Source organism: Protopterus annectens, chromosome 7.part0 (genome assembly GCF_019279795.1).
Source record: "Protopterus annectens isolate FY-2018-M chromosome 7.part0, PAN1.0, whole genome shotgun sequence".
Classification (NCBI taxonomy): domain Eukaryota; kingdom Metazoa; phylum Chordata; order Ceratodontiformes; family Protopteridae; genus Protopterus; species Protopterus annectens.
In genome coordinates, this window is record NC_056739.1 from 1685855617 (window position 1) to 1685879334 (window position 23718).

General features: G+C 42.5%; 1 protein-coding gene across 1 annotated transcript in view; it reads left to right on the top strand.

The window, feature by feature from the left end:
* The window catches only part of LOC122806185 (aurora kinase C-like), a 323495-nt gene that overhangs the window by 97928 nt on the left and 201849 nt on the right, over positions 1-23718 (top strand). The window contains exons 3-4 of the mRNA XM_044076418.1: positions 29-182; positions 21906-21966. Coding sequence (XP_043932353.1) covers positions 29-182; positions 21906-21966 — 215 coding nt within the window. The remainder of the gene's footprint in view (positions 1-28; positions 183-21905; positions 21967-23718) is intronic.

Genomic DNA, 23718 nt, shown 5'->3' on the forward strand with positions numbered 1-23718 from the left:
CAGTTTCTTTTTCATCTTTTGTATGAAGTACATGAGCACACCACCTAAGGTGGACAATGACCATGGAATAAGATTTCCAAAGGAGCCTGTCTTCTCTGCTTATACCATCCAGACAGATTCAGCATTCCAAACAGTGGGGACTGGTGGGACTATATCCACCACTGCATCACTGCAGTCTACAGGTGAGTTTTTTCTTTAGGTGCTTCTCAAGTACTGTTTTGGCAACTTGCTAGATCAGGTATGTGAGCTGTTAACATTAGCATACACAACATACAAATTTCTAAATCTGCTGTCTAAGACAAACGTTGACCGACTCTTCTGGTATGGAGTCAAGATAATTGATCAGTAAACCTCTCCCCAAAAGGGTGAGCCAAAAACTAGATTTAGTTCACCAGTCTTATTTGTATCCATTTCCCACTTAAGAAAACCATTAAGACATGAGCCAGGTTTGGTGTGTCTGTGAGCCAAAAACTAGATTTAGTTCACCAGTCTTATTTGTATCCATTTCCCACTTAAGAAAACCATTAAGACATGAGCCAGGTTGGGTGAGCCAAAAACTAGATTTAGTTCACCAGTCTTATTTGTATCCATTTCCCACTTAAGAAAACCATTAAGACATGAGCCAGGTTTGGTGTGTCTGTGAGCCAAAAACTAGATTTAGTTCACCAGTCTTATTTGTATCCATTTCCCACTTAAGAAAACCATTAAGACATGAGCCAGGTTGGGTGAGCCAAAAACTAGATTTAGTTCACCAGTCTTATTTGTATCCCTTTCCCACTTAAGAAAACCATTAAGACATGAGCCAGGTTTGGTGTGTCTGTGAGCCAAAAACTAGATTTAGTTCACCAGTCTTATTTGTATCCATTTCCCACTTAAGAAAACCATTAAGACATGAGCCAGGTTTGGTGTCTGTGTGTGTGTGTGTGTCTGTGTGTCTGTGTGTGTCTGTGTCTGTGTGTGTGTGTGTCTGTGTCTGTGTGTGTGTGTGTGTGTGTGTCTGTGTGTGTGTGTGTGTGTGTGTCTGTGTGTGTGTCTGTGTGTGTGTGTGTGTGTGTGTGTGTCTGTGTGTGTGTCTGTGTGTGTGTGTCTGTGTGTGTGTGTCTGTGTGTGTGTGTGTCTGTGTGTGTGTGTCTGTGTGTGTGTGTCTGTGTGTGTGTGTCTGTGTGTGTGTGTCTGTGTGTGTGTGTGTCTGTGTGTGTGTCTGTGTGTGTGTGTGTGTGTGTGTCTGTGTGTGTGTGTGTGTGTGTGTGTGTCTGTGTGTGTGTCTGTGTGTGTGTGTGTCTGTGTGTGTGTGTCTGTGTGTGTGTGTCTGTGTGTGTGTCTGTGTGTGTGTCTGTGTGTGTGTCTGTGTGTGTGTCTGTGTGTGTGTCTGTGTGTGTGTCTGTCTGTGTGTGTCTGTGTGTGTGTCTGTGTGTGTGTCTGTGTGTGTCTGTGTGTCTGTCTGTGTGTGTCTGTCTGTGTGTGTCTGTCTGTGTGTCTGTCTGTCTGTGTCTGTCTGTCTGTGTCTGTCTGTCTGTGTCTGTCTGTGTGTGTCTGTCTGTGTGTGTCTGTCTGTGTGTGTGTCTGTCTGTGTGTGTGTGTGTCTGTCTGTGTGTGTGTGTGTGTCTGTCTGTCTGTCTGTCTGTGTATGTCTGTCTGTGTGTGTCTGTCTCTGTCTGTGTCTGTCTGTGTCTGTGTGTGTGTGTGTCTGTGTGTGTGTCTGTCTGTCTGTCTGTCTGTCTGTCTGTCTGTCTGTCTGTCTGTCTGTGTGTGTGTCAATATTGTTTCTTCGGTGCAGACTATTCCAGAGATCAACTTTCCTGTTTGACCTCCTCCACAGGAGCCATCTACAAACCAATGCATGTCTGAATTGGGTATAGGAGTGTCCTTTAAGTCCTCTCTAGGAGAAAGCCAATAGTTGCACACAACCATGCTCAACAGTAGGCAACAGAGATGCAGGATTTAGAACAGGACAGTGGGTCAGAGAAATAGATGGATCCGAAAGACGTGAAAGTTCATATCTAGTTAGACGTGCAGTCTAGAGTGGTTGAGTTTTTTTTTTAAGCAAGAGATGCTGCAGAATGAGGGACAGCTACTGTGAGATCCCTCCCAGCACCAACGATTGTGCCAGATTATCTAGAATGGCAGCAGCGGCAACTCCCCTAAAACAAGATAGAAACCCTTTTGCAACAGAATAAAGTGCTGTAATAAGCCAATGGACGATAGCTGTCCCCATGCATTTGTGCAAGTACTCCTTGAGCAAATCATTTCTTTCATGACAATATAAAATAGGTTTATTCTATCCTGGTAACCCCAAAGCTGGGCAGTAGCTAAAGCTTGCTTCAAGTTCTGAAATTAATTTTCCTCTTCACTATTCCAAAGGAGAGGCTCTGGTGTATCCTGCTTTAACAGATTGGTCAAAGGTTTGGTAATTTCTGCGTAGTTAGGGATCCACTGTCTACAGTATCCTGTCATAGCCAGGAAGACCTAAGCTGTCTGAGTAGTCTGATGTGGGGCATTAGAGTTTGCATCCGTATGAGATGGTAACACTTGCCTGCTACCCTGGGATATTAAATGACCAAGATAACCTACCTGAAATGACCACAGTTCTAGTTTTTTCTAGACACTTTGTCCCTTTTTTGCAAGGCTAGTCAGATTCAGTGTCCTGCTGATATTGCTGAAAGTCTGATGCTATTAGTAAATCTACATATTGTACTAACAGACTCACCTGGAAATGTCGCATTCTCCTAATCTTTTTTTTAGAATTTAAGAAAATAATGATTCAGTACATCCTTGTGGCAAACATGTCCATGTATATTGCTTTCCCTGTTAAGTAAAAGCAAACAAACTGACTGTTAGGGTGAATAGATTTCTGTTCAGTATTCTTTTCTACACCTATCGTAGAAAAATAACTAGTTGCAGGTGATATGCAACTCAGTATTTTTGCTGGATTTGGAACAGGAACCCATCCCCATTATTTACAGCCTTTGTGTACAAATCTACAAGAATCCTTTCCTGGCTTTTTCACTGGAAACATAGTATTACAAGGGCTTTTAGCTGGTAGTATTCCTTGCTGTATTGGAGATTGAATTACAGGTTTGATACCCTGCACTGCTTCTGGCTTTAGTGGATATTGTGGAACTCTGGGGAGTGATTTTGATGGATTTCATTTTTATTTTTACTGGTTTTGCTGATTTCAGTATACCTACTTCATTAGTGTGCGTAGCCCACAAGTTGGCAGGTACCTGCTATAGTAACTCATTTGCTTGTGTGTTTCCAGCAGGCTGTTCCTCAGCTTCTGCTAAAACCGCCATTACCCCCCCCCCCGATTCTGTTGGAACATTTAGATGCACCCCTTCTGGGGTACAGTAAATAGTACAACCCAGCTTGCATAACAAATCTCTTCCTAGTATGTTTACTGGTGCAGTAGTACTCAAAAGGAAAGAATACCTTTCTTCAATTGGACCTAAAGAAATGGGGATGGGTTCTGAAACAGGATACCATAGTATTTGTTATTCCAACTGCCTTTATTTTATGCTCAGATACTGGTATTTGACTGAAGTAAGTTTTAGCACTGACCTAGTAGCTCCAGTGCCAACCAGAAATGTGTGTGTTTTTTTTTTTTTCTTTTCATCTGGACATGGGGCCCATTTTGTTCTATTGGCAGAGGGTTAAGATTTACTTATTTTATTGACCTAGTCAGTATGGAGCTTCCTGACTCCTTCCAATCTGAGGGAGGTGGTGGTGGAGGAAAAACTTCATTATTATAATTTGGTTGCCACTCAGTCCAAGTATCTTGGGCTCTCTGCATTTGCCTGTGTGGGCACTCCCCCTCCAATGTCCTGCTTCTCCACATTTAAAGCAAGATGTATAAGATGAAGCTGGAGGGGCACTGCCAGCTCGTTGCCATCCAGCTGCACCTTGTTCCCCTCGACCAGCACTTTTGCTAAATCCTCTAGCAATTCCTCTACCCCTTCCCCTGCTTCTACTTTGACCCCTTGGGTTTTCCAGCTGCCCAGTTTTGTAAAGTTAACAGCTTATCCTCAGTATCTTTCCTTCATTTTTCCTGAAACTCTACAGTGATTTGAATCACTTAAACACCAAGTATGAGCACTTGCTTTGATTTTGTACAGGGGCTTGCAGAGGCTGCACAAAGGCTGTTGTGGATAGCTGGCTTAGCTTGCTCTTCTGGGTCTGGTATTCCTGAATATCTAGCAAATACTGATTTAAGGTGACTCAGTCTGCAGGGGCTTCCCCTTTACTTTGTTTACATGCCTGTAGTTTAGACCAATCAGTCTTGACACACATCCGTAATCTTGTTTAACAGTGCTGTTATCTGTTAATGCATTCCCTACGAGAATGAAATCTGTTTCAGCCTCTTCCAGTAACTTCTTTATTTCATCTGAAGTAACTACCCATAGTTGATTTAAATCTGAGTAGGATTGTAACGTACTATTATAGTTTTTAATTCTTCCGTGACTTTTAATGGATCATCTCTAATATTTGGAAAACTTTTAGACATGGTATGCAAATCAGCAGGGGTCCAAGGACTATGAACAAGTTCCCTATTGCTAACCCCCCCTGAAATTTCCCTGAGAGGTGCCAATAGATCCCCTCCAGAGGTAATCTCTTGTTTTACCCTGTCATGTGAGCGCGTATGGTGAGATATTAGTGTCTAATACTAATGCTCCTGTTGGGGAAGTAGAAGCTATCTGCGAAGGATAGGAAGAACCCCCCTTGACTGCAGATGCCTGTTCAGAAGATGAAGATTGAACAGGGGAATCATTTTGAGATGTACCAGTATCATGCAAAACTGTCTAATGGACAGTAGACCAAAGGATAAGGGGGGGGTCTGAGAGTCTTGTACAGGAGGTACCCGTACTGATGCATATGGGGGTGCAGTAGCTACTGGAGGATTATCGTCCTCTTCAGAGGTTTCTGTTTTAGCCATCCTCAGTTTGTTCCAAACCTGCTAAGACAGGATAAAGGGATCCCTTTTTTACTGGTCTGTACTGCCTTTTTAACCTCTTGTTGTAACAATTTAACATCCTGCAACCCTCTTAATGACAACTCCTTTTCCCTTTTAAGTGCTTCACTGTACATCTTCCTCTCAAAACCTGGTTGCCTCGTGGTTTTGGCGTCTTTTCAGGCTTGTTGGCTGTTGAAGCACCCACCAAGAGGAGAAAACGCTAAGAGAAGAAAGGAGCCAATTTTGAGACTTTAAGTATTTTTCCTCTGTTTATTTGCAAGTTTTTCTGCATAGCTGCCTATTTTGAGCATTTTCTGGCTTGTTAAATCTGATTTCTGCAGTAGTAACTGTATTTAGAGCACAATCTAGAGCGGTTTACTGAATTTCCTGTTTGCACTTATTTTTAAAATCGTTTTTTTCTCAAAACTTGCATTTTATCTGTCTTTGGCCTAGCACTCTTGTGTGGGGTCATTTACTGCACTGTTATAACTTGTTGATACTTGTTAACCTCTGCTATCTCTGAAAAAACAAAAAAACAAATCTTGCTTTTTTCCCACTTTTCTGACTGTTAAAGTTCAGTTACAGGCTTGCTGTTCTTGAACTGTAAGTTTCTGTGAGGCCATTTTTTGCTTGGGCTAAAGGAAAGTCTCTCTGTTGATCAGTGGCAGTGAAAAACATTGAGCAGCCTGCCTGCCCCTGTGGGAGTGGTTACTGACTTGAAACTGTAGTATTATTGGCATTTTGGGTCAATTCCGAAACTCCATCTTCCTCTCTTAAAACCCTCTTGTGCGCGGTTTTGCGCTGTTTTGAGCATAGCGCAATAACTGGCAGCGCCACCTAATTGGGTTTAAACTATTCCTGGCTCCACAAAGTCTGCTCTTCACTTTTTCCCTTAGAACTGCTCTCTCTCTCAATTTGAACACCATATTCTCATTCTAAGGCCCTTCACTGGTCCAGTTAAGTAATCCTACAAGTTAGCACTATTAAACCATAAGCACTACTTACTATTATACTCTCTACGATTACCCTGTCCTCTCTTGGTCCATCTTAAATTCAGTTTCCCTGTTACTCTAGCATGTCCAAAGGTCAGTCAATGGTTTCCTCTCCAGTCCAGCTGGTGAATCTGGGAATTTTGAGGCAGTGTTACAACTGTCTCATGTACACGGACAACCCTCTCCTTCTCCAAACAGGTTCAAATATATGTGAGAGATGCAACTATTTAGCCAAACTGGAGGCTGAGCTCTCTCATCTCAAAACTGGTGTAACCAGTCAGGAGGAGAAGGTAACTTCACACAACACAATTCCAGTATCACAGTCCCACCACATCAGCGAACCAAGCACATAAATACACAAAAACATACTCGGAGGCTCTAAATAAAAATCTACCTAAGCAACAGATGCCCAAAGCAGACATCCAAGCAAACGCTACCTCAAAACAAAACGCACACAACACAACCCACAAAGTCAGTGTGCCAAGCAGCCGCAGCCCTTAAGGCTGAATAACACACCTGATACTCTTGTTATAGGTGACTCTATTGTCAGACACACTGACGTCCCGCTCACCAGGCTGAATAAAGAGAAGGTCACGGTGAGTTGCCTGTTGGGTGCTAGGATCCGACACAATGCAAGCACTCGGGTCACTCCAAAGCAAATACAAATATGACTAAAGTCATTGTACATGCTGGTGTGAATGACCTGAGATGTACCTCCCTGGACTACATGAAAAGAGACATAGAGGAGCTCTCTGATCATGTAGCCCAGGCTGGTATGACCCTGACCTTGAGCAGCATCTTACCCTCACCTAGAATGATGCCACAGTACAAAGACAAAATGATCGATTTTAACAATTGGCTAAAATTTTGGTGTCATTCAAAGGGGATCCAGTGTCTGTCAGCCTGGGATGACCTGCTCGACAAGCCATGTTGCTTCGCTAGGGACAGCTTGCACCTGTCACCACTGGGCTTTCGGATATTGGCAAAGGCTCTTGCCACCCCCACAGTGCCTTTTTTAGGCAAGGCTCAAAAGTCAAACCCACCCCCATAGACAGCACAAGGAACAAGAAACTAAGGGTAATGCTGCTAAACGCCAGAAGTCTTAACCTCAAGATGCACGCACTCGAAGCTCTCCTCAGTATGGAGAACATCGATATCTGTGCAGTGACAGAAACCTGGTTCAAGGCTCCAGAGAGCACCCCAGCACTACCAGGCTATACCTCGTATCATGCTTTTCAGCCCCAAAACCCGGACCGAACCACAAAAGGAGGGGAAGTTTCCATATTTATCAAGGATATCCACACCTGCAGGTTAGTGGCATTGCACGAAGTATCGGAGACCATCCATGTGCAACTAACAGTTGGCAAGACTGCTTTTCAGTTTATAGCATCCTACAGACCTCCCTCTCAGTCAGGAATCCCATTCGGCCTTCCTGAAAACATTGGAGAACATGAAGATCTCTCTGAACGCCATTATATTGGGCGACTTCAACTACCCAAACATTGACTGGGAGTACTACTCAAGCCCCAGCACCTTAGCCCAAAGATTCCTGGAAATTATAAACTCAAATGCTATGGAACAACTAGTCACTACTCCCACAAGAGGGGACAACATACTAGACCTGATCATTACCAACATGGGGACTCTATGCTCCACACCAGAAGTATATCCTTCATTGGTAAGATCAGACCATAAATTAATTTCACTGGATGTCCACATCCCGACCCCACCCCCAGCCCAGAAAACCACAGTGAAAAACTTCTCAAAAGCGAACTTCTCAAAAGCGAACTTCTCACTTCTCAAAACCGAAGTGGAATCCTTCAAGGCCCCAGGGCCAGTGGAAACTACAGCCCAAACTGCAGAATCCTATATAAATGCATTCTACGGACATCTCCAGGAATGCATGGATCATGCCATCCCAAACAAAACCAAGATCCAATCATCCAAAGGCAGGCGTCCAGTCTGGTGGACCCCTGCCATAAATAAACTGTACAACAGAAGGAGGAAGCTACTACATGATGGAGCAAAATCCCTAATAGGGAAGGCATCTCTGATCAGTACTAGCAAAAAATTACGATCCCTCAAAATCCTCCAAGGCCAGCTTCGAGAGAAAAATTGCACAGGACACCAAAGACAATCGTAAGGCTTTTTTCAGTTATGTTAGAAACCTGGGATGCAACTCCCAGACTTGTTCTGAGTTTATTCTAAACGACAAATACACTGAACCCACAGACATCGCCAATATCCTGGCAGGCAGGTTCAGTGCAAACTTCTCCACCCCAAAAGAGCAAGTATCTATCCCGGCAGAGGGCTGCCTCCCAAACATCTCAGATGCTCAGGTGAAGGCTGCCCTCTCCAAAGCAAAAAAAACACTGCTTCCATGGGACCAGATGGCAGCCCAGGTTGCATCCTACATGAACTACAAGAGGAACTAATCCCTCAAATAAAACGGCTATACAGTCTCAGCCTCACTACAGGATATGTGCCCACAGAATGGCGTACAGCAACAGTGGTCCCACACCACAAAGGTGGAGCCTTTACGGACCTTGGAAACTATCGCCCCATAAGCCTGACTAGCTTAGTCTGCAAGGCTATGGAGAGGATCATCATGGAGCTCATAAAGACATTGGGGACCTACATACACTAAATTCTACCCAGTTCGGCTTTGTCAAGGGCAGATCCTGCCTTTTGAACCTGGTTGACTTCTTTGAAACTGTCACCAAAGCCATAGATGAAGGGAAGGTAGTCCACACAGCCTATCTGGACCTGTCAAAGGCATTTGACACAATATCCCACTCGGGTATTATAGATATGCTATCCAGCTTAAATATAAACCCCTATGTCACAAGATGGGTCGCAAACTGGCTCAAAGACAGAACCCACAGAGTGAGAGTTGCTGGAGCCATGTCAGACTTGAAACTGGTCACAAGTGGCGTCCCACAGGGTTCTGTCCTGGGACCACTCTTGTTCGGTATATACTTTTCTGAGGTACAGGCAAACGTGGGAGGACTATGGCTCGCCATGTTCGCAGACTACTGCAAACTGGGCGCCATAATCAACTCTCCAGCTGACACAAACATCCTTCAAAAAGGTCTCGGACAGATAACTGGTGCCAGCAGCACCATGGTTTAAAGCTAAATGCCAAAAAATGTATAGTCATACCCTTTGTCAAAAACAATGTGCCCACAAATTACCACATGGGCGGAAACCCATTAAGTACAGAGAAAGTTATTAGGGACCTGGGGAAACCCATTAAGTACAGAGAAAGTTATTAGGGACCTGGGGACCCAAGTTGATAGCAATCTCTCCTTTGAAAACCACATTGCCAAAGTGGTTAGAAAGACCTTCTACATAGCCCACCTCATCATGAAGGGTTTCACATCTAGATCAAGAGAGGTAATCGTGCCCCTTTATTCATGCCTCATCGGGTCCATCATAGAATACAATGCCCCTTTTGGGATGTACCTTACCCAACACCTGCAGCAATTAGAAAGACCCCAAAAGTATCTCACCAAGAGGATCAAGGGTCTCTAACAGATGCCATATGCTGCTCGGTTAAAAAAACTCCAGCTCTACTCAGTTGCATACCGCCTACTTCGAGGCGATCTATGCCTGACGTACAAAGCTATGTCAAATCTATGCCTGACATACAAAGCTATGTCAAATCCATGCTCCACCTCAGTAAATCTAAATCCCTTAGAGCCACACGCTTGAGGGACTTGAACCTCAGCACAGAAATAAATAGAACTTGCTGGAGGGACAGGTTCATAACCCAGAGGCTCCCTTCGCTCTGGAATAGAATTCCAGTTCATGTGAGGCAGAGCACCTCACTGAATCTCTTCAAGAAGAATCTCTAAGTGGATGGGGGATCGTAGGTTTGTCCCAGGGATTACTCCCGTGTCACTATTAGACAGAGGCACAGTAAACTAAACCTTAAAAAGGGCACAGTATACTCAAATCAAGGGGTGGCGTAAGCCATACAGAATCGGGCTAGGCTTATAATTGCCCCAGGGCAGATAGCCTAGTATGAACCTATAAAGTGCTGTCATTTGTTCCCCACTTTGCTTTTCTTCCAAAATGCCTTTCAGTGTCAGCAATTTAGTCTTATAAGGTCCATTTAATGGAAATACCCCACCAGCACAATTCTTAGTAAGCTGAAACCAGTCATACAGATATTTACAACTTTCCTTCCCATAATTAAAATACATAAAATATGCAGGTGTTCCCTTTTCAGGGATTTGATCTTGCTCATCTTTGCTCCCATTTTTCTTTTATAAATCAGTAATAAAAATCTTGCCTTACAACTCCTGTCTTCTGGCAATTCTGAAGACCGAAAAATAACTAGTAATCCACACACCATGGAGGGAAGGGTAGGAAGTCTGTCATCGTGCAGCAACCAAGGAGAAGTTTCGATCAGCCTTTTCCCACAGCACTCCCTTGCTTTTGTCCCTGTGTGAGCTCAAAAGTTACAGCTCCAACATTGCAGTTGGGGTAATGGGGTGGATAAGTACTATGTCCAGAACTTGACCACCTGAGGGTACTTTCACAGTCGTACTGTCAAGTCCCAGCATGCTTTTGGGCTCATGAATTTATTTCAACACATACCTTTACGTCCTGTCATGTGATAAGCTCATGAACTTAACTTTATTTTTAGCTTTTAACTTTTTCTTTTCTTCTCATACTTTCATACATTGGCAGAATAAAAACATCTCTCATACTAACCATTCAGTCCTGAGGGTACCGCTCTCAACACAAGGCACCTCCTTGTGTTGATTTGTCCTTTACTGTATATGCACATTTACTAGACTCGTTTACTGTGGGGCCCTCCCACTATTACTTGTATATCGCTCTCAACACAAGGCACCTCCTTGTGTTGATTTGTCCTTTACTGTATATGCACATTTACTAGACTCGTTTACTGTGGGGCCCTCCCACTATTACTTGTATATCTTACAACCACTCAGTCAGTCATGCACTTGTACTGCAAACAGTCATGAAGTTATACTACAAACTGTCATGCACTTACATTTGCTAAAATTGTCAAACTGCAAACCAAAACTGCAAACCAACCCTTTTCCCTTTACAAAACAGTTTCCCTGCCAAGGCTAGTATGTTTACACACACAATAGCTGCACATCTGAGTCTGACAATTCCATACAAAGCAGTGTGGAATTCGCAGAATATCTGTGGGCCCTATTCCAGAACTGTCCTGCAGCAATACCAAAGTTCTGATCCAGAGAACTGCACCAAATTTAGTCATAAATAACATTAAGAATTTACATTGCATGCCTTTAGTCAGGAACACTTCAGAATGTGCAAACAGAAATTTTATTTTTACAGTGCTGGGAGTCTTCGCAGCTCTTGAAGCATTCTCCCTTTACATACAAAAACTTGTCTTTTTTATACATTTTCTAATCAAACTGCTCATGCAATTTCATTACGTTATGACTGTCCTAGAGAACTTTGCAAATGTACTCATCCCTTGTGATTTTTGCCTCAGACTTCACATGAACACCTTCCTGTACATGATTCACCTGCTTCCAAGGGGTTTTGTTTCTGACCTTGGATGTTTCAAACCTGCCCTAGCAACGACGCAGTTGGCTTATGAAGCTGTATTTTTCCCAGCCCTGCAGATAAATTTTATTTGCTTTTTTAATCCTAGCATTAATAAACTGAAATATACATTTTTTTAATAAGCTGGTCTTTTCCCATAACACTATGCAGAGATGTACACATGCCCTGTATAATCTTGGCAACTGTATAGACTTGGCTGTACCTAAGCGGATTAAAACCAGGCCTTCCTTTAAAAAAAAAGCCATGTTGTTGGACATCTAGTATAAACTGTATAAGAAAAGGAAAAAACTGATGTCAAAGAACAAGAGGCAACTACCTCTGCAGAATTCCCTCCACAGATTACCTCTAAAGTTAATAATGAAGCTAAAAATAGCATCCCAAGCAAAGGACAATCCTAAGGCATTTAACTGTCTGAAATCTAAAAGGGATTGCCCATCTGTGCTGAACTGGTAGTAGATAGTACCACTCTCACTACCAGCCAGATTTATTGGAGACTTCACCCCCCCCATCCCCACCAGCCCTACCACAAAACATACCAGACACCAGTTCTCTACCTAGTATCTCTAGAGTCATATCTGTGTTTTCCAAGGCCAAAAACGCTGCCTGAATGGAACCAGATATCCCAGGTTGCTTACTAAGCAATCTAAAATAGGACCTAGCTGACCCACTTACCATTCTCTTTAACCATAGCCTGTGAACTGGCTTTGTAGCAGCAGAATGGAGAACAGCAACAGTAATCCCCTTGCATAAAGGGGGCCATCAATCTACCTTGAACTATAGACCCATAAGTCTAAACAGCCTCATCTGCAAGGCCATGGAAAGGATCTTCATGGACCTTCTCAACAAAGACTTAGGCAGTCAAACTCTAGACCAACCCAGTTTGGCTTTAAGGGTCGATTGTGATTACAGAATCTGGTAGACTACATTGAGAGTCTCAAAAGGCCAGGATGAAGGTAAGGTGGTGCATACTGTGCATCTAGAATGAACCAAGCCTCTGACCCAATCTACTACTTGGGTGACATTGAAACTCTCTCTCCCAGCTGAATGTTAACCCTTGCAGCCCTCAGTGGGTAACTAATTGGCTTACCAACAGAATACATACCGTCAAAGTTGGTGACTCCACCTCTGCCAGTAGACCCATCACCAGTGGCATAATGCAAGAATCCTGTACTGGGCTGTTTACTGTTTGGAATCTATTTCTTGGAACTCTAGGCTAAAGTAGGTGGCCTTGCTTACTGAGCTTGCTGATGGTTAACTAGGCACTATTATTGCATCCCCTGACAATGGTAGTCCCTCCTGTAATACACTCGCAATCAAAATCACTGTCTAAAACTAAATGCAAAAGTGTGCTATTATCCCACTTGGCAAAGTGGAATTCCCACTAATTACAATATTGACACCATCCATCTAAGTTTAAACCCAGTGATGTGAGATCTGGGAACAGGTTGACAGCAATCTGAATTGTGCCCACTAGGTTTCCACTGTGGTAATGAAAGCCTTTTACGTTGCACATCTCAAGTAAAGGCATTGAATCAAGGTTTAAGGATTATAACCCCACTTTGTTAATGGTCTGATTTTAGGGTCAAGTAGAGTACAATATTAACTTCTCAACCTCTTGGAGCAAGAAATCGGGACGAAATCATAAATGGGAGGACAAAGATCCAAAAATGAGGACACTTCTTAAATATTTTTAGCATTAGAAAGTTGATAGAATAGCACATTTTGTATTGGCATGAATTTTTTGAAGGGTATGAAGTCTTTAACTCGTATGCCTAGTTATTTTTTCACTTCAACCCTTAATGAAATGCTATTGATTTGCCAGACAAAAATGAAAAACGGATCAAAAATACGAGGCAAAAATACAGACATTCTGAAAATTTGTACAGTTGAGGAATGAATGCTCCCTTGTGTGCATCTCTCCATACACTGGCAGCAACTGGAGAGACTGCAGAGGTTTCTCACTAAGGTACAGGGCCTCCAAACCATGACCTATGTGGACAGACTTGAAAGGCTTGTCACTGTACTCCCTATCATATAGGCTACTGAGAGGTGACTTGTATCTGGTTGACAGGGCAGTCTGACCCCAACCTGATTTAAATGCTGCACATCTGCAAATCAAATGGTGGAGTTGCTCGTACTAGGGATCTCCCTTTTCAGTGCCATTAATAGATAATGTTGGAGAGGGAGATCTCTGAGATTGCTACTGCTCTGGAATAAGCTTCCAGTTCGTGTGAAGCAGAGCTCCTCAGTGACCTTCAAGCGCAACCTGGGCAAGTGTTAAATTCCTCCTGGGGTGGCACCCATATCCCTCATGGACAGGGAGTAGGTGCTGATCTGTAAAGTATGTCCATCTAACAAAGGACAATTTGGGCAACCTGAGATTAACGTAGCTAGGCTTATAAAGGCTCTAGGGACTGTAGCCTGGTAACCTCCAGTGAACCCATAAGTAATCTCCTGCCCTAAATGCTGTTCAAACTGAGTGAATAATGTGCCCTGAATCATCTAGTTTATAATTCTGCATAAAATATCCTTGAACTTTAGTCGCCCCTAAAAATCATACAACAAAGGTTTGTTGTGCCTCTTTCTAACACATGTTTACCAACCATTCTACCTTCTTACCTTCCAGTCAAACTGAAGTATTACATGGGAGAAGAATCAAAATTTGCTGGGATTATAAAAACCTAAGCCACTACTATTTACAAACTCTCTTCTCCCTTGCTTTCTTAACTGTTGGCCTGCTTGTCCCACATTTTCTTATACTCCCAACAAGGTTGCCTGAATGTTTGCCAGTCTCTCGTCTGCCATCAAAAATCTAATGGCTCGTAATTTCTCTCTAGTAATGCATTATAACTTTGAACTTCTCGTATTGTATGTGCTTTTGCCCTGTATGTTATCCATATCCACTCCTAATAAAATTAGCTGTCCTTTACATAGCGGATTACATTTCCAGTGACTTATCCTTGCTCCTGTCATATCTCCAGAATAAATGAAGTGATTTGAAAGCACCCTTGGCAAACTGAGTAGATTTGTGTGACCATGATTTTTTGAACTTGTAGGTACTTATGAACAGCTGACCTACACATTAGCTGGGAATATAGCTGTCATGATCCCCTGACTGGGTAAATATGCCCTTTGCCTGTCTTGGTCTTGTGTTGGAACTGTTCTGCCCCACCCTCAAAAAAAATTTCCTCTTGTAATAGTGCCATATTCTTATATTCTTGCACCAGGAGAAATACCTAAATTGTGTACAACTGGCTCTTGTCCTGCTTTTTCATCTGTATATATCCTGAAGTCTGCAGAGTCCATAAAAGGTTTTGAATGAATAACTGTTGTATCTTAACTCCTGTCCTTGAAGTATGGAGGGTGTACAGCAACTGCCCACAAATGTTTAATGTGTTCTTGGGACCTGTGGGACTCTAGCTGTCTGCTTATAACTTTCTTAAAAGTACAGTTGTATGCTTTTCCTTTATCAATGCACGCACTCAGGTCACTCAAGTACAAATATGACTCTTGTTGTCCATGTTGGTGTGAATGACCTGAGACATACCTCCCTGGACTACATGAGAGACCTGGAGGAGTGCTTGGATCTTATAGCCCAGGCAAGTATGACTCTAGCCTTGAGTAGCATCCTGCCATTGCCCAGAATGATACCACAGTACAAGGACAAAATGATTGACTTCAACAATTGGCTAAGCTACTGGTGTCATTCTAAGGGGATCCAGTATCTGTCTGGGATGACCTGGTCGACTGATGCTTTGCCAGAGATGGCCTATACCTGTTGCCCCTGGGATTCTGGATACTGGCCAAGGCTCTTGCCACCCCTATAGTGCCTTTTTTAGGCAAGGTTCAAATGCTAAATTCACCACTGTAATGGGTACAAGCAAGCAAACTCTGAGGGTAATGCTACTTAATGCTAGAAGTCTATACCTCAAAATGCACTCACTCGAGGCGCTCTTAAAATGGAGAACATCGACATCTGTGCGGTGACAGACCTGGTTCAAGGCTCCAGAGCACCCCTGCATTACCAGGATATAATTCATACCACCCCTATTGGCCACCTAACCTGGACCAAAGCACCAAAGGCGGAGGCATGTCCATATTAATTAAGGATATCCACACCTCCAGGCTTAGTTGCTCAACATAATGCATCCAGAAAATTATCAAAGTGCAACTAACACTGGGCAAGACTGCAATCCAGGCTGTAGCTTGTTGCAGATCCCCCTACCATACCCCAGGTTTCCCACTCTTCATTTCTTAAGATACTGGAAAATATTAAGGTACAACCCAATATCTTAATTATGGGCGATGTCAACTAACCCCACCATCAACTGGGAAAACTACTTGTGTACCAACTCATTCGCTCAACATTTTCTGGAATTCATAAATTCCAATGGCTTGGATCAGCTTGTCCACACCCCTACCAGGGGCAGCAATGTCCTGGACCTGGTCATTACCAATATGGGTACCCAGTGTTCCACACCAGAGGTCAACTCGCTGGTCAGATCAGACCACAAGCTAATCACCTTAGACATCCATGTCCCACCCCCACCCCCCATTAAAGAAACTCTGACTACAAAGCCAACTTCATGCTTAAGACAGAAGTGGCAAACTTCGCGACACCCATGCAGATGGAAAATAGAAGTACGACTGAATCTTGCACATGTACAGTATAAGCACATACATGAGTGCATGGATCATGCCATCCCCAACAGAACCAAGACACTATCTTCCAAAAAAGTCAATCTGGTGGTCCCCTGCCATAAACTCTACAACAGAAGGGAGAAGCTGTTGGAAAAGAGTAAAATCCCAAGAGTGGAGGAACTCTCTGGTCAGCCTCAGCAAGAAACTGAAATCCCTCAAAATCCTCCAAAGCCAGTTATGAAAATAAAATTGCCACAGATTCCAAAGACTACCACAAAGCATTCTACAGCTATGTCAAGAATCTCAATGGCAACACTCAGCAATATCAGTTGGTTATGTATATTTAGTGCCATTGTGCTGTAGCTCAGGGCAGATCCAACATCCTGGTAGATATGTTCAGTGCTAACTTTACCCCCCTCTCGCCCTCCAAAGGGCCCATCTTAATACCAGAAGAATGCAAAGCTCCTGTAATCAGATGAACAAGTAGACTGCACTCTCCAAAGCCAAGCACACAGCATCCATGGGACCAGACTACATCCCAGGCTGCATACTGCACAAACTACAGAATGAATTGGCACTCCACCCAAGTACAGTGTTCGATCATGGCTTCCTCTCAGGCTATGTGCCTACTGAATGGCACACAGCGATGGTTATCCCACTCCACAAAGGGGGGTGCCACCACAGACCCTGGAAACTACCACCCCATTAGCCTGATGAGCCTGGTCTGCAAGGCCATGAAACGCATCATCTTGGAGCTTGTAAACCGACATAGGTAACATCCAAACCCTGGACCCCATTCAGTGTGGGTTTGTAAAAGGTAGATCATGTCTACGAAACCTGATTGACTTTGAAGTGGTCACTAGAGCCATAGACGAGGGCAAGGTAGTGCACACAGCCTATCTTGACCTTGCCAAGGCTTTCGATACCATCCCAAACTCTGAAATTATAGATAAACTCACTAAACTGGACATAAATCCCTGTCACAAGATGGGTGCCCAACTGGCTCACTGACAGAACTCGCACAGTAAAAGTAGCTGACTCCAGTCTGACTTCAGACCAGTGACTAGTAGAGTACCACAGTTCGGTCCTGGGTCCTCCCCTGTTCGGCATCTACTTCTCTTAAGTGCAGGCCATCACAGAAGGTCTTTAGCCAACAGTTTGCAGATGACTGCAAACTGGATGCCATAATAGAATCACTTAATGATGTAGACGTTCTACAAAAGGGCCTTAGACAGATGCTTGGTGTCAGTCATGGCCTCGAGCTAAATGCCAAGAAGTGGGAAAAACTCTGTACCCATGAACTACCACATAGGCAGTAGCTCACTAAACAGTGTGATAAGAGACCTCAGGACACAAGTGGACAGTAGTCTCTCCTTTGATAACCACATTGCCACAGTAGTTGGGGAAATCCTACATGGCACACCATCACAAAATGGTTCTCTAGAAAAAAAGGTCATTGTTCCTCTCTACTCATCCGTTATCAGACCCATTATAGAGTAAAATGTCCTATTTGGCATGTATATCAAGACCCCGACAACAATTGGAAAGGCCACAGAAATACCTCACTAAATGGATGCCATGCACAGACTGTCTCAAACTCCAGCTCTATTCTGTCACACATCTCCTACTCTGAGGCGGTCTCTGCCCAACATGCAAAGCTATGCCAAACCCAGAGCTGTTGGACATGCTACACTTGAAGTCCCGATTTCTCCAAACCACACGCTCCAGGGACCTAAACCTTGTCACCACAATAAACCACATGCTGGAGGGGGTAGATTCCTGTCCCAGACTTCCCGTACTCTGAACAAACTACTCATTCATGTCAAGCAAAGCTCCTCATTGGCCAACTTTAAGAAAAACCTTGACTGGATGGGAAATAGAAAATTCTCCCTGGGGGATCACTTCTGCAGCACTGCTTGATGGGCACAGGAAAATTTCTTGGGTGGCGAAAGCCAGGGGAACCTTTTTGGCTAGGCTTATAGGCCCCATTGGCTGACAGCCGAGTACCTTCCTATGAACCTATAATCAAGTTACCTAGCCAATTTGCTTTCCAGAACACATTTCTTTCCAAAGAAAGATTTTCTTTATCTACATTTCAGTGTCCCACATTGCCCCACAAATCTTCTCCATATTGATACTTTTCATAAAGGAAAACCATCTAGGCAAGCCCTGGTTGCATCAGTGTTAAATGTAAATGTAGTTGTTGCTGTAACCAGAACTATATGTAGGGCAGTGCTGCTCCTCTGGAGAAGGTTGCCTTTACTAGCATATACCTAGTTCTTGTAAACTGCTAGAAAAACATGAAAACAAAGGACTTCTCCCAGTTTACTTGGGGTTGCACTTGGAGATTAACCAATTTGCTCCTTCCCTTCCAGTGAAGCCTGACATGCAGAAACCCTTGTATGTTGCTTAACAGTAATTTGCAAAGTTTCCAATCCCAGACTGTACATTGGATTTTTAAAGACTTTCAACTGTTTGAATGCACTTGCTGTCCATTTCAGTCTCAAATGTTGCGATTTCCCTTTTCCTAAACGATGGGTAAAAATCCAACTCAATTGAGTTGGTTCCATGCAGGCTGTACTAAATCTTTTTTCAGTGTGAAACTACTGACTTCAACTTGGTCTTTGCTCCTCTGGGGACAATAAACTAGACAGGACCAGTTGGAAAACAAATGTGTAGCTGTGCTGAATGCAACCTCAGAGTGTTCAAATCCGTTTGCTTAAATCCAATTGAAAGCATTCAGCTTCCTAGTTTCCATAGAAAAGCTGTGGCGTAGTATTCTATTGTAATTTATTTTTAACCATGTTTCTGGGTGGCCACATGAAGGACAAAGTCCTTTATCAAATCTTGCCAGAATGGCTATGGGGAAATCTTGCTCAGAGCATAGGGACCTTTTCTATTTTAATCTTCCAGAGTGTTGATCCTCTGGAAGCGTATTTAACAGAACTTTGAACCTTTCCACATTCTCCAGAATCCCAAAGGAGTTATACTTTCCCCACCTGGCATCAACATCTGAATGTCTCTCCCTCCATAGCCATTTTCTTTATATCAGTGAGGATGGCATCCATTTCATTTAACTGATCTGAGTGGGGTGATAAGGTATTCCATGTCAGTTTTACTTGTAAGCTGCTACATGCACTCAATCCGTAGTGTTAACTTCATTATCTTCTGAAATTTATGTATTTTCTCCTTGTGCTGATTCCAATAATCCGATTGCTGTTAGGTTCTCTGAAATGCCCAGGTACTTCTGTCTTGGGCTACTTTTTTCTTGGGCATGCATGATGCTCTAGTAGCATTTTCCCCACAAAAATTAATATGGTATTCATCCAGTGTCTGGTGTGTTTTTTGTTAGGTGAGATGTCTGAAGAAGCAATCGTGTAAAGTTTACATCGTGGAGGGGGTAGCACTGCATGCTTAACTAATCATTTTGGTCAACCCCATCTGGAAGGTGAAATGTTTGATTTGGTCTAATATATGAATTGTGGAGGTCTTATTCAGAAAATTACAAACTTTAAAAGCACTTGCATTTTGCTTTTCAGTACTTTTTTGGAGGTTCTTCTGGAAAGGACTTGCATCATTTCTTGTACTGCACTGTTGTATTCACCTCAACTGCTTGTATCAAAATACTTTGTTGCATAAGATGCTTAACTGCTGATGAAACTGCCTCTTTCAAAAGCACTCTATATTGAATATGGCTTGTATTTTATCAAGCCTACCCCCTAATGTGTGGTAGCTAAATTTGGGCAGTATCCCATGTTGGTTGAATTGTAAAAATCCATCCCACAGATTGCTAGGCATTTTACCAGCAATTTAGTGTTATCTGAGCAGACTTGCATTGTTGAGGAAAATAGTTAGTCTTCCCGTTACCAGTAAACACAGATGGGTTTTGTTAAAGATGGAGACCCTGATTTACACCTAGATAACTTGGGCTTTAATAACCCCTGTACTGGTGGAACATTGAAAGCAGTAGCAAATGCCAGTTTGCCCATTCTTGAGAGTTACTATTGCATTTGAGAAGCAACATCCTGTTTGGGTGAAAGCATGGACCCCTGTGCCCTTTTCAGCATGGGGTGACTTGTGGAGGAGCTTCCCAAAGACTATCTAGCAACATGATTGGTGTGTAGTTGCACTGGTGCTCATTGTAACTGGCACTACACCTTTGGTACCATTTATCAAGGATAGGGTTGTAGGAGCATACAGGAAAATCCCAAGTTCCCATGCAGGTTGACTGAATTTCCCATCCTTCTTGGAGGGCAGTAAAGACTTCAAATGGATCTATTGCAGAAGTACTCCACCATGAATTTTCTGTAACAATGCATTCTTTCCCCTCAATGTTTTGAGCCATGATGCCTTTATGTACCTTTTTTGCCACAGCCAGTATTGCCATTTCTATAGGCACTCCTTAACCTCTTGCATCCTAGTATATTCACTGGGTTTCTCTAGGATTACTCTAGTGCTGCCTCTAGGTATCTGTTGCCTCTTCATACTTGTATTCATTCCAGAACCATGCTACATTCAAACTATTGAACAATTTCATCTTGAAGCTTAGAAAACAGCAGTACAGCTGCTTTGAGATTAAACGTTTAGAGAAATATTGCAGTATATAAATATCTCAACTAAGCATCACAAATCTCACAGCTGTATGCATGAAATGGTGCTAACAGTACACATAGCTTGAGTGGTTATTGAAATTCTTCACATCTTTTCTGAATTTATTGTGGCTTGGATTCTGAGTAGATCTAACAAATGTGACTTATTTTATGCTGAGCAGTTTTCTATTTCGATTTTAACCATTTCTGATTTTAGAGGTGTGGGTGTTTGCACTAGTAGGATAACTTAATTCAGGAAGTGCTCATTGGAAGCTGGAATACAAAATTCTGGAATGCTGTTGGAAGGAATAGTTGTAAACCATTGTAAATATACCAGAGTATATTTCAAAATATTCTGAAAATGCTTTTGCCTGTATACCATGCTTCATTTCTTTTAAAACATCTGTGGCAACACTTAAGCACTTGTGCATGAATTGGTCTTTTTGGCATGTTTTATTCATTTAATTTCCTCGTATAACTGGAACTGTCAGACCACAAAATGAAGTGAATTTTCCTTTATGGCATACAGTTCAGGCTTTCTGCTTGTATAAAAGTGAAACCTAAATCAGGTTGCCTAGCTTTAATCTGCTGCTCTTATATCCCCAGTATTTCTTTAAAAATTACATTCGCCTTATGGGTTGTAGACAGTGACAGATCATGTACAGATAATGCCTTACCTGGTTTACAAGACTGCAGTCCCAGAACTCTACACTAAATAGGAAAAATGGTTGAAATAGTTGCACTTCAAGATGACCCATAGTTGCACTTCTAATGTTGGCCTCTGGCCATCTGTCAAATGTACTTTAGTTTGAAAAAATGTATACCATTTTGACAAATCACTTGTGCAAGATGTGGGACTTATTGGAGGGCAAGTCATAATGTAGTATTTTAAGGGACTTTTAATAGTTTAACTTGGTGAGCATTAAGTTGACTTGATAGAGGCTCAATGACTAGTATTCAACAGAACTGTGTTTTTTTTTTTTTTTTTTTTTTTTTTTGCTTAAGCCACTTTGTCATGTCCTCAGTCTACATTTCTTTGCAAGCTTGGGAGATGGTTTAGTTCATGCAAGATTCTTTGAGCCAAATTGATAGAAACTGTGCAAAACCACATATACAAAATTATTGTCTATTTGCATTAATGCTCTTTCCTCCCTTTGGCAGGTCAAGGCAGGGTAAAAGTGCGGGAGTCTTCAAAGGGCATCAACAGCAGACAGTCAGGAAAGTAAGTAATTTACTAGATTAGATTTTGTTGTACTGCAACTATAAAGTAAACCAAATTTAGTTTCCAAACTGTGATTGAAAGTGCTATGCAGTTAATGGCAACACTTTGTGCAGCATCTCCAGTCACGAGAGCTTTTAATTTAAGACTTAAGATCTTGTATAGAATACTGAGGTTGCTTGTCTAAAATTTTTTCTTGGCTAACTGGGTTAGAAGAAGTATACTAAACAAAGTGATCTAAACTATAGAAACTGTTTGGAGCAATTGTTTGTGTACAGTACAGGTTAGTCTGAGGTGAACTCGTGGCATCATTCTTGTATTTGTATACGATTCTGTTGGATACGTTTGGCTTGGTTGTAAGACAACAATACCCATGGTACTAGAAATGCATTCTTTTGTTTAACTTCCTCAGGTTTGTATTATGTAGTTTAATCAAAGCTGGTAGATTATGGAATGAATCCTTTCTAGGGATTAGAAAGGTTTATGATGAAATCAAGGCTTATGTAGACAAACTGGGGTCTTTGGAATTCCTTGATGGGTGACTAAGTCGCTTATGGTCTTGAAGCAGTTTCGCATTGAACATATATTTTGTTGCAATACACTTTGCATCTTGCCAAGATGTTTTGTAGGGTATTCAGATATTGCAGTTCTTAAAACTGTTACTAAAACTGTGTAATAGCATTCCAGAAAGTTCATTTTCTATAGCTTAACTCCAGTGATGCATATATTTGGTACTCTATCCTTCCGATATAGAAAGTTTTCAGAATTTTTAGTCTGTTCTCTCCTTGTGTTTTGTTCAAATGTCAGATTGTGTTAAATTTCTGTATTGCTAGCCTGTGCCAGTGGTGTAGAAGGATAAAGCTCTAACAGTCCAGACTGAGTTGGAGCAACGTGGCTACTTGACTGCAATGGCAAGGGAGGATGGATGTGCCCATCCTGTGGAGGGAGGCATGCACTCGGGCATATGCAGTCACATTAATTTCCTTGGAGTTGGGAGCACAGTCCTGCTCATGTTAACCCCCTGTGGAATTGAGGTCTGGTCAAGCTCTGACCCCTGTTTCGCACCCCACCTATGGGCTGCCAGTGAGTGGGTACATGGGGGGGGGGTGTCAGGCATTAAAAAAAAAATCCTTCCCAACAAATCTCATTGACTGTGGAACAAATGGCTTGATAAGCTGGGAGGGGCTGATCATTTTGGGGCAGGATAAATGGGAACAAAAATTGCTGTTTTGATGAAATGTAAAATTTAAAACCTCCTAATATGAAAATGGCATTATGGTGCAAAGGGTACTGAAGTTGAGCATGTAAAGAAAACGCCAGCTGAGCTTCTTTTGCAGTGCTGAAAGTAATTACCCAGCATGTGATCAGGTCATCCAGGCACCTCAGGAAGAGGAGTAGTGGGTGGAATTTGTCTGGCCGAGCATCAAGACAGCGTGAGTGAGGGCTATAGAAAAAGTATGTGGCAGAGCCAGGTATACAAGCTGGGGTACATAAGGAAAGTTGGTGTAATGCAGAAATCTAAGTCCTCAAAGGCAAAATGTGGGAGCTGGACCAGGCTAAGGAGGAGTACTGATTTGCTAACTGAGGAAGACCGGTTGCAATAGCAAAGGACAGGGCATCAGAAGAAATCTACCAGCTTTGTGACAATGAAGTTACAGATGACACCAAAGCTCTATCAGGTCACAAGGCAACGACAAAAAGAAAGGAGATGGTACTCTACTATTAAGAGATGCCAGCAACAACCTGCTCAACAGT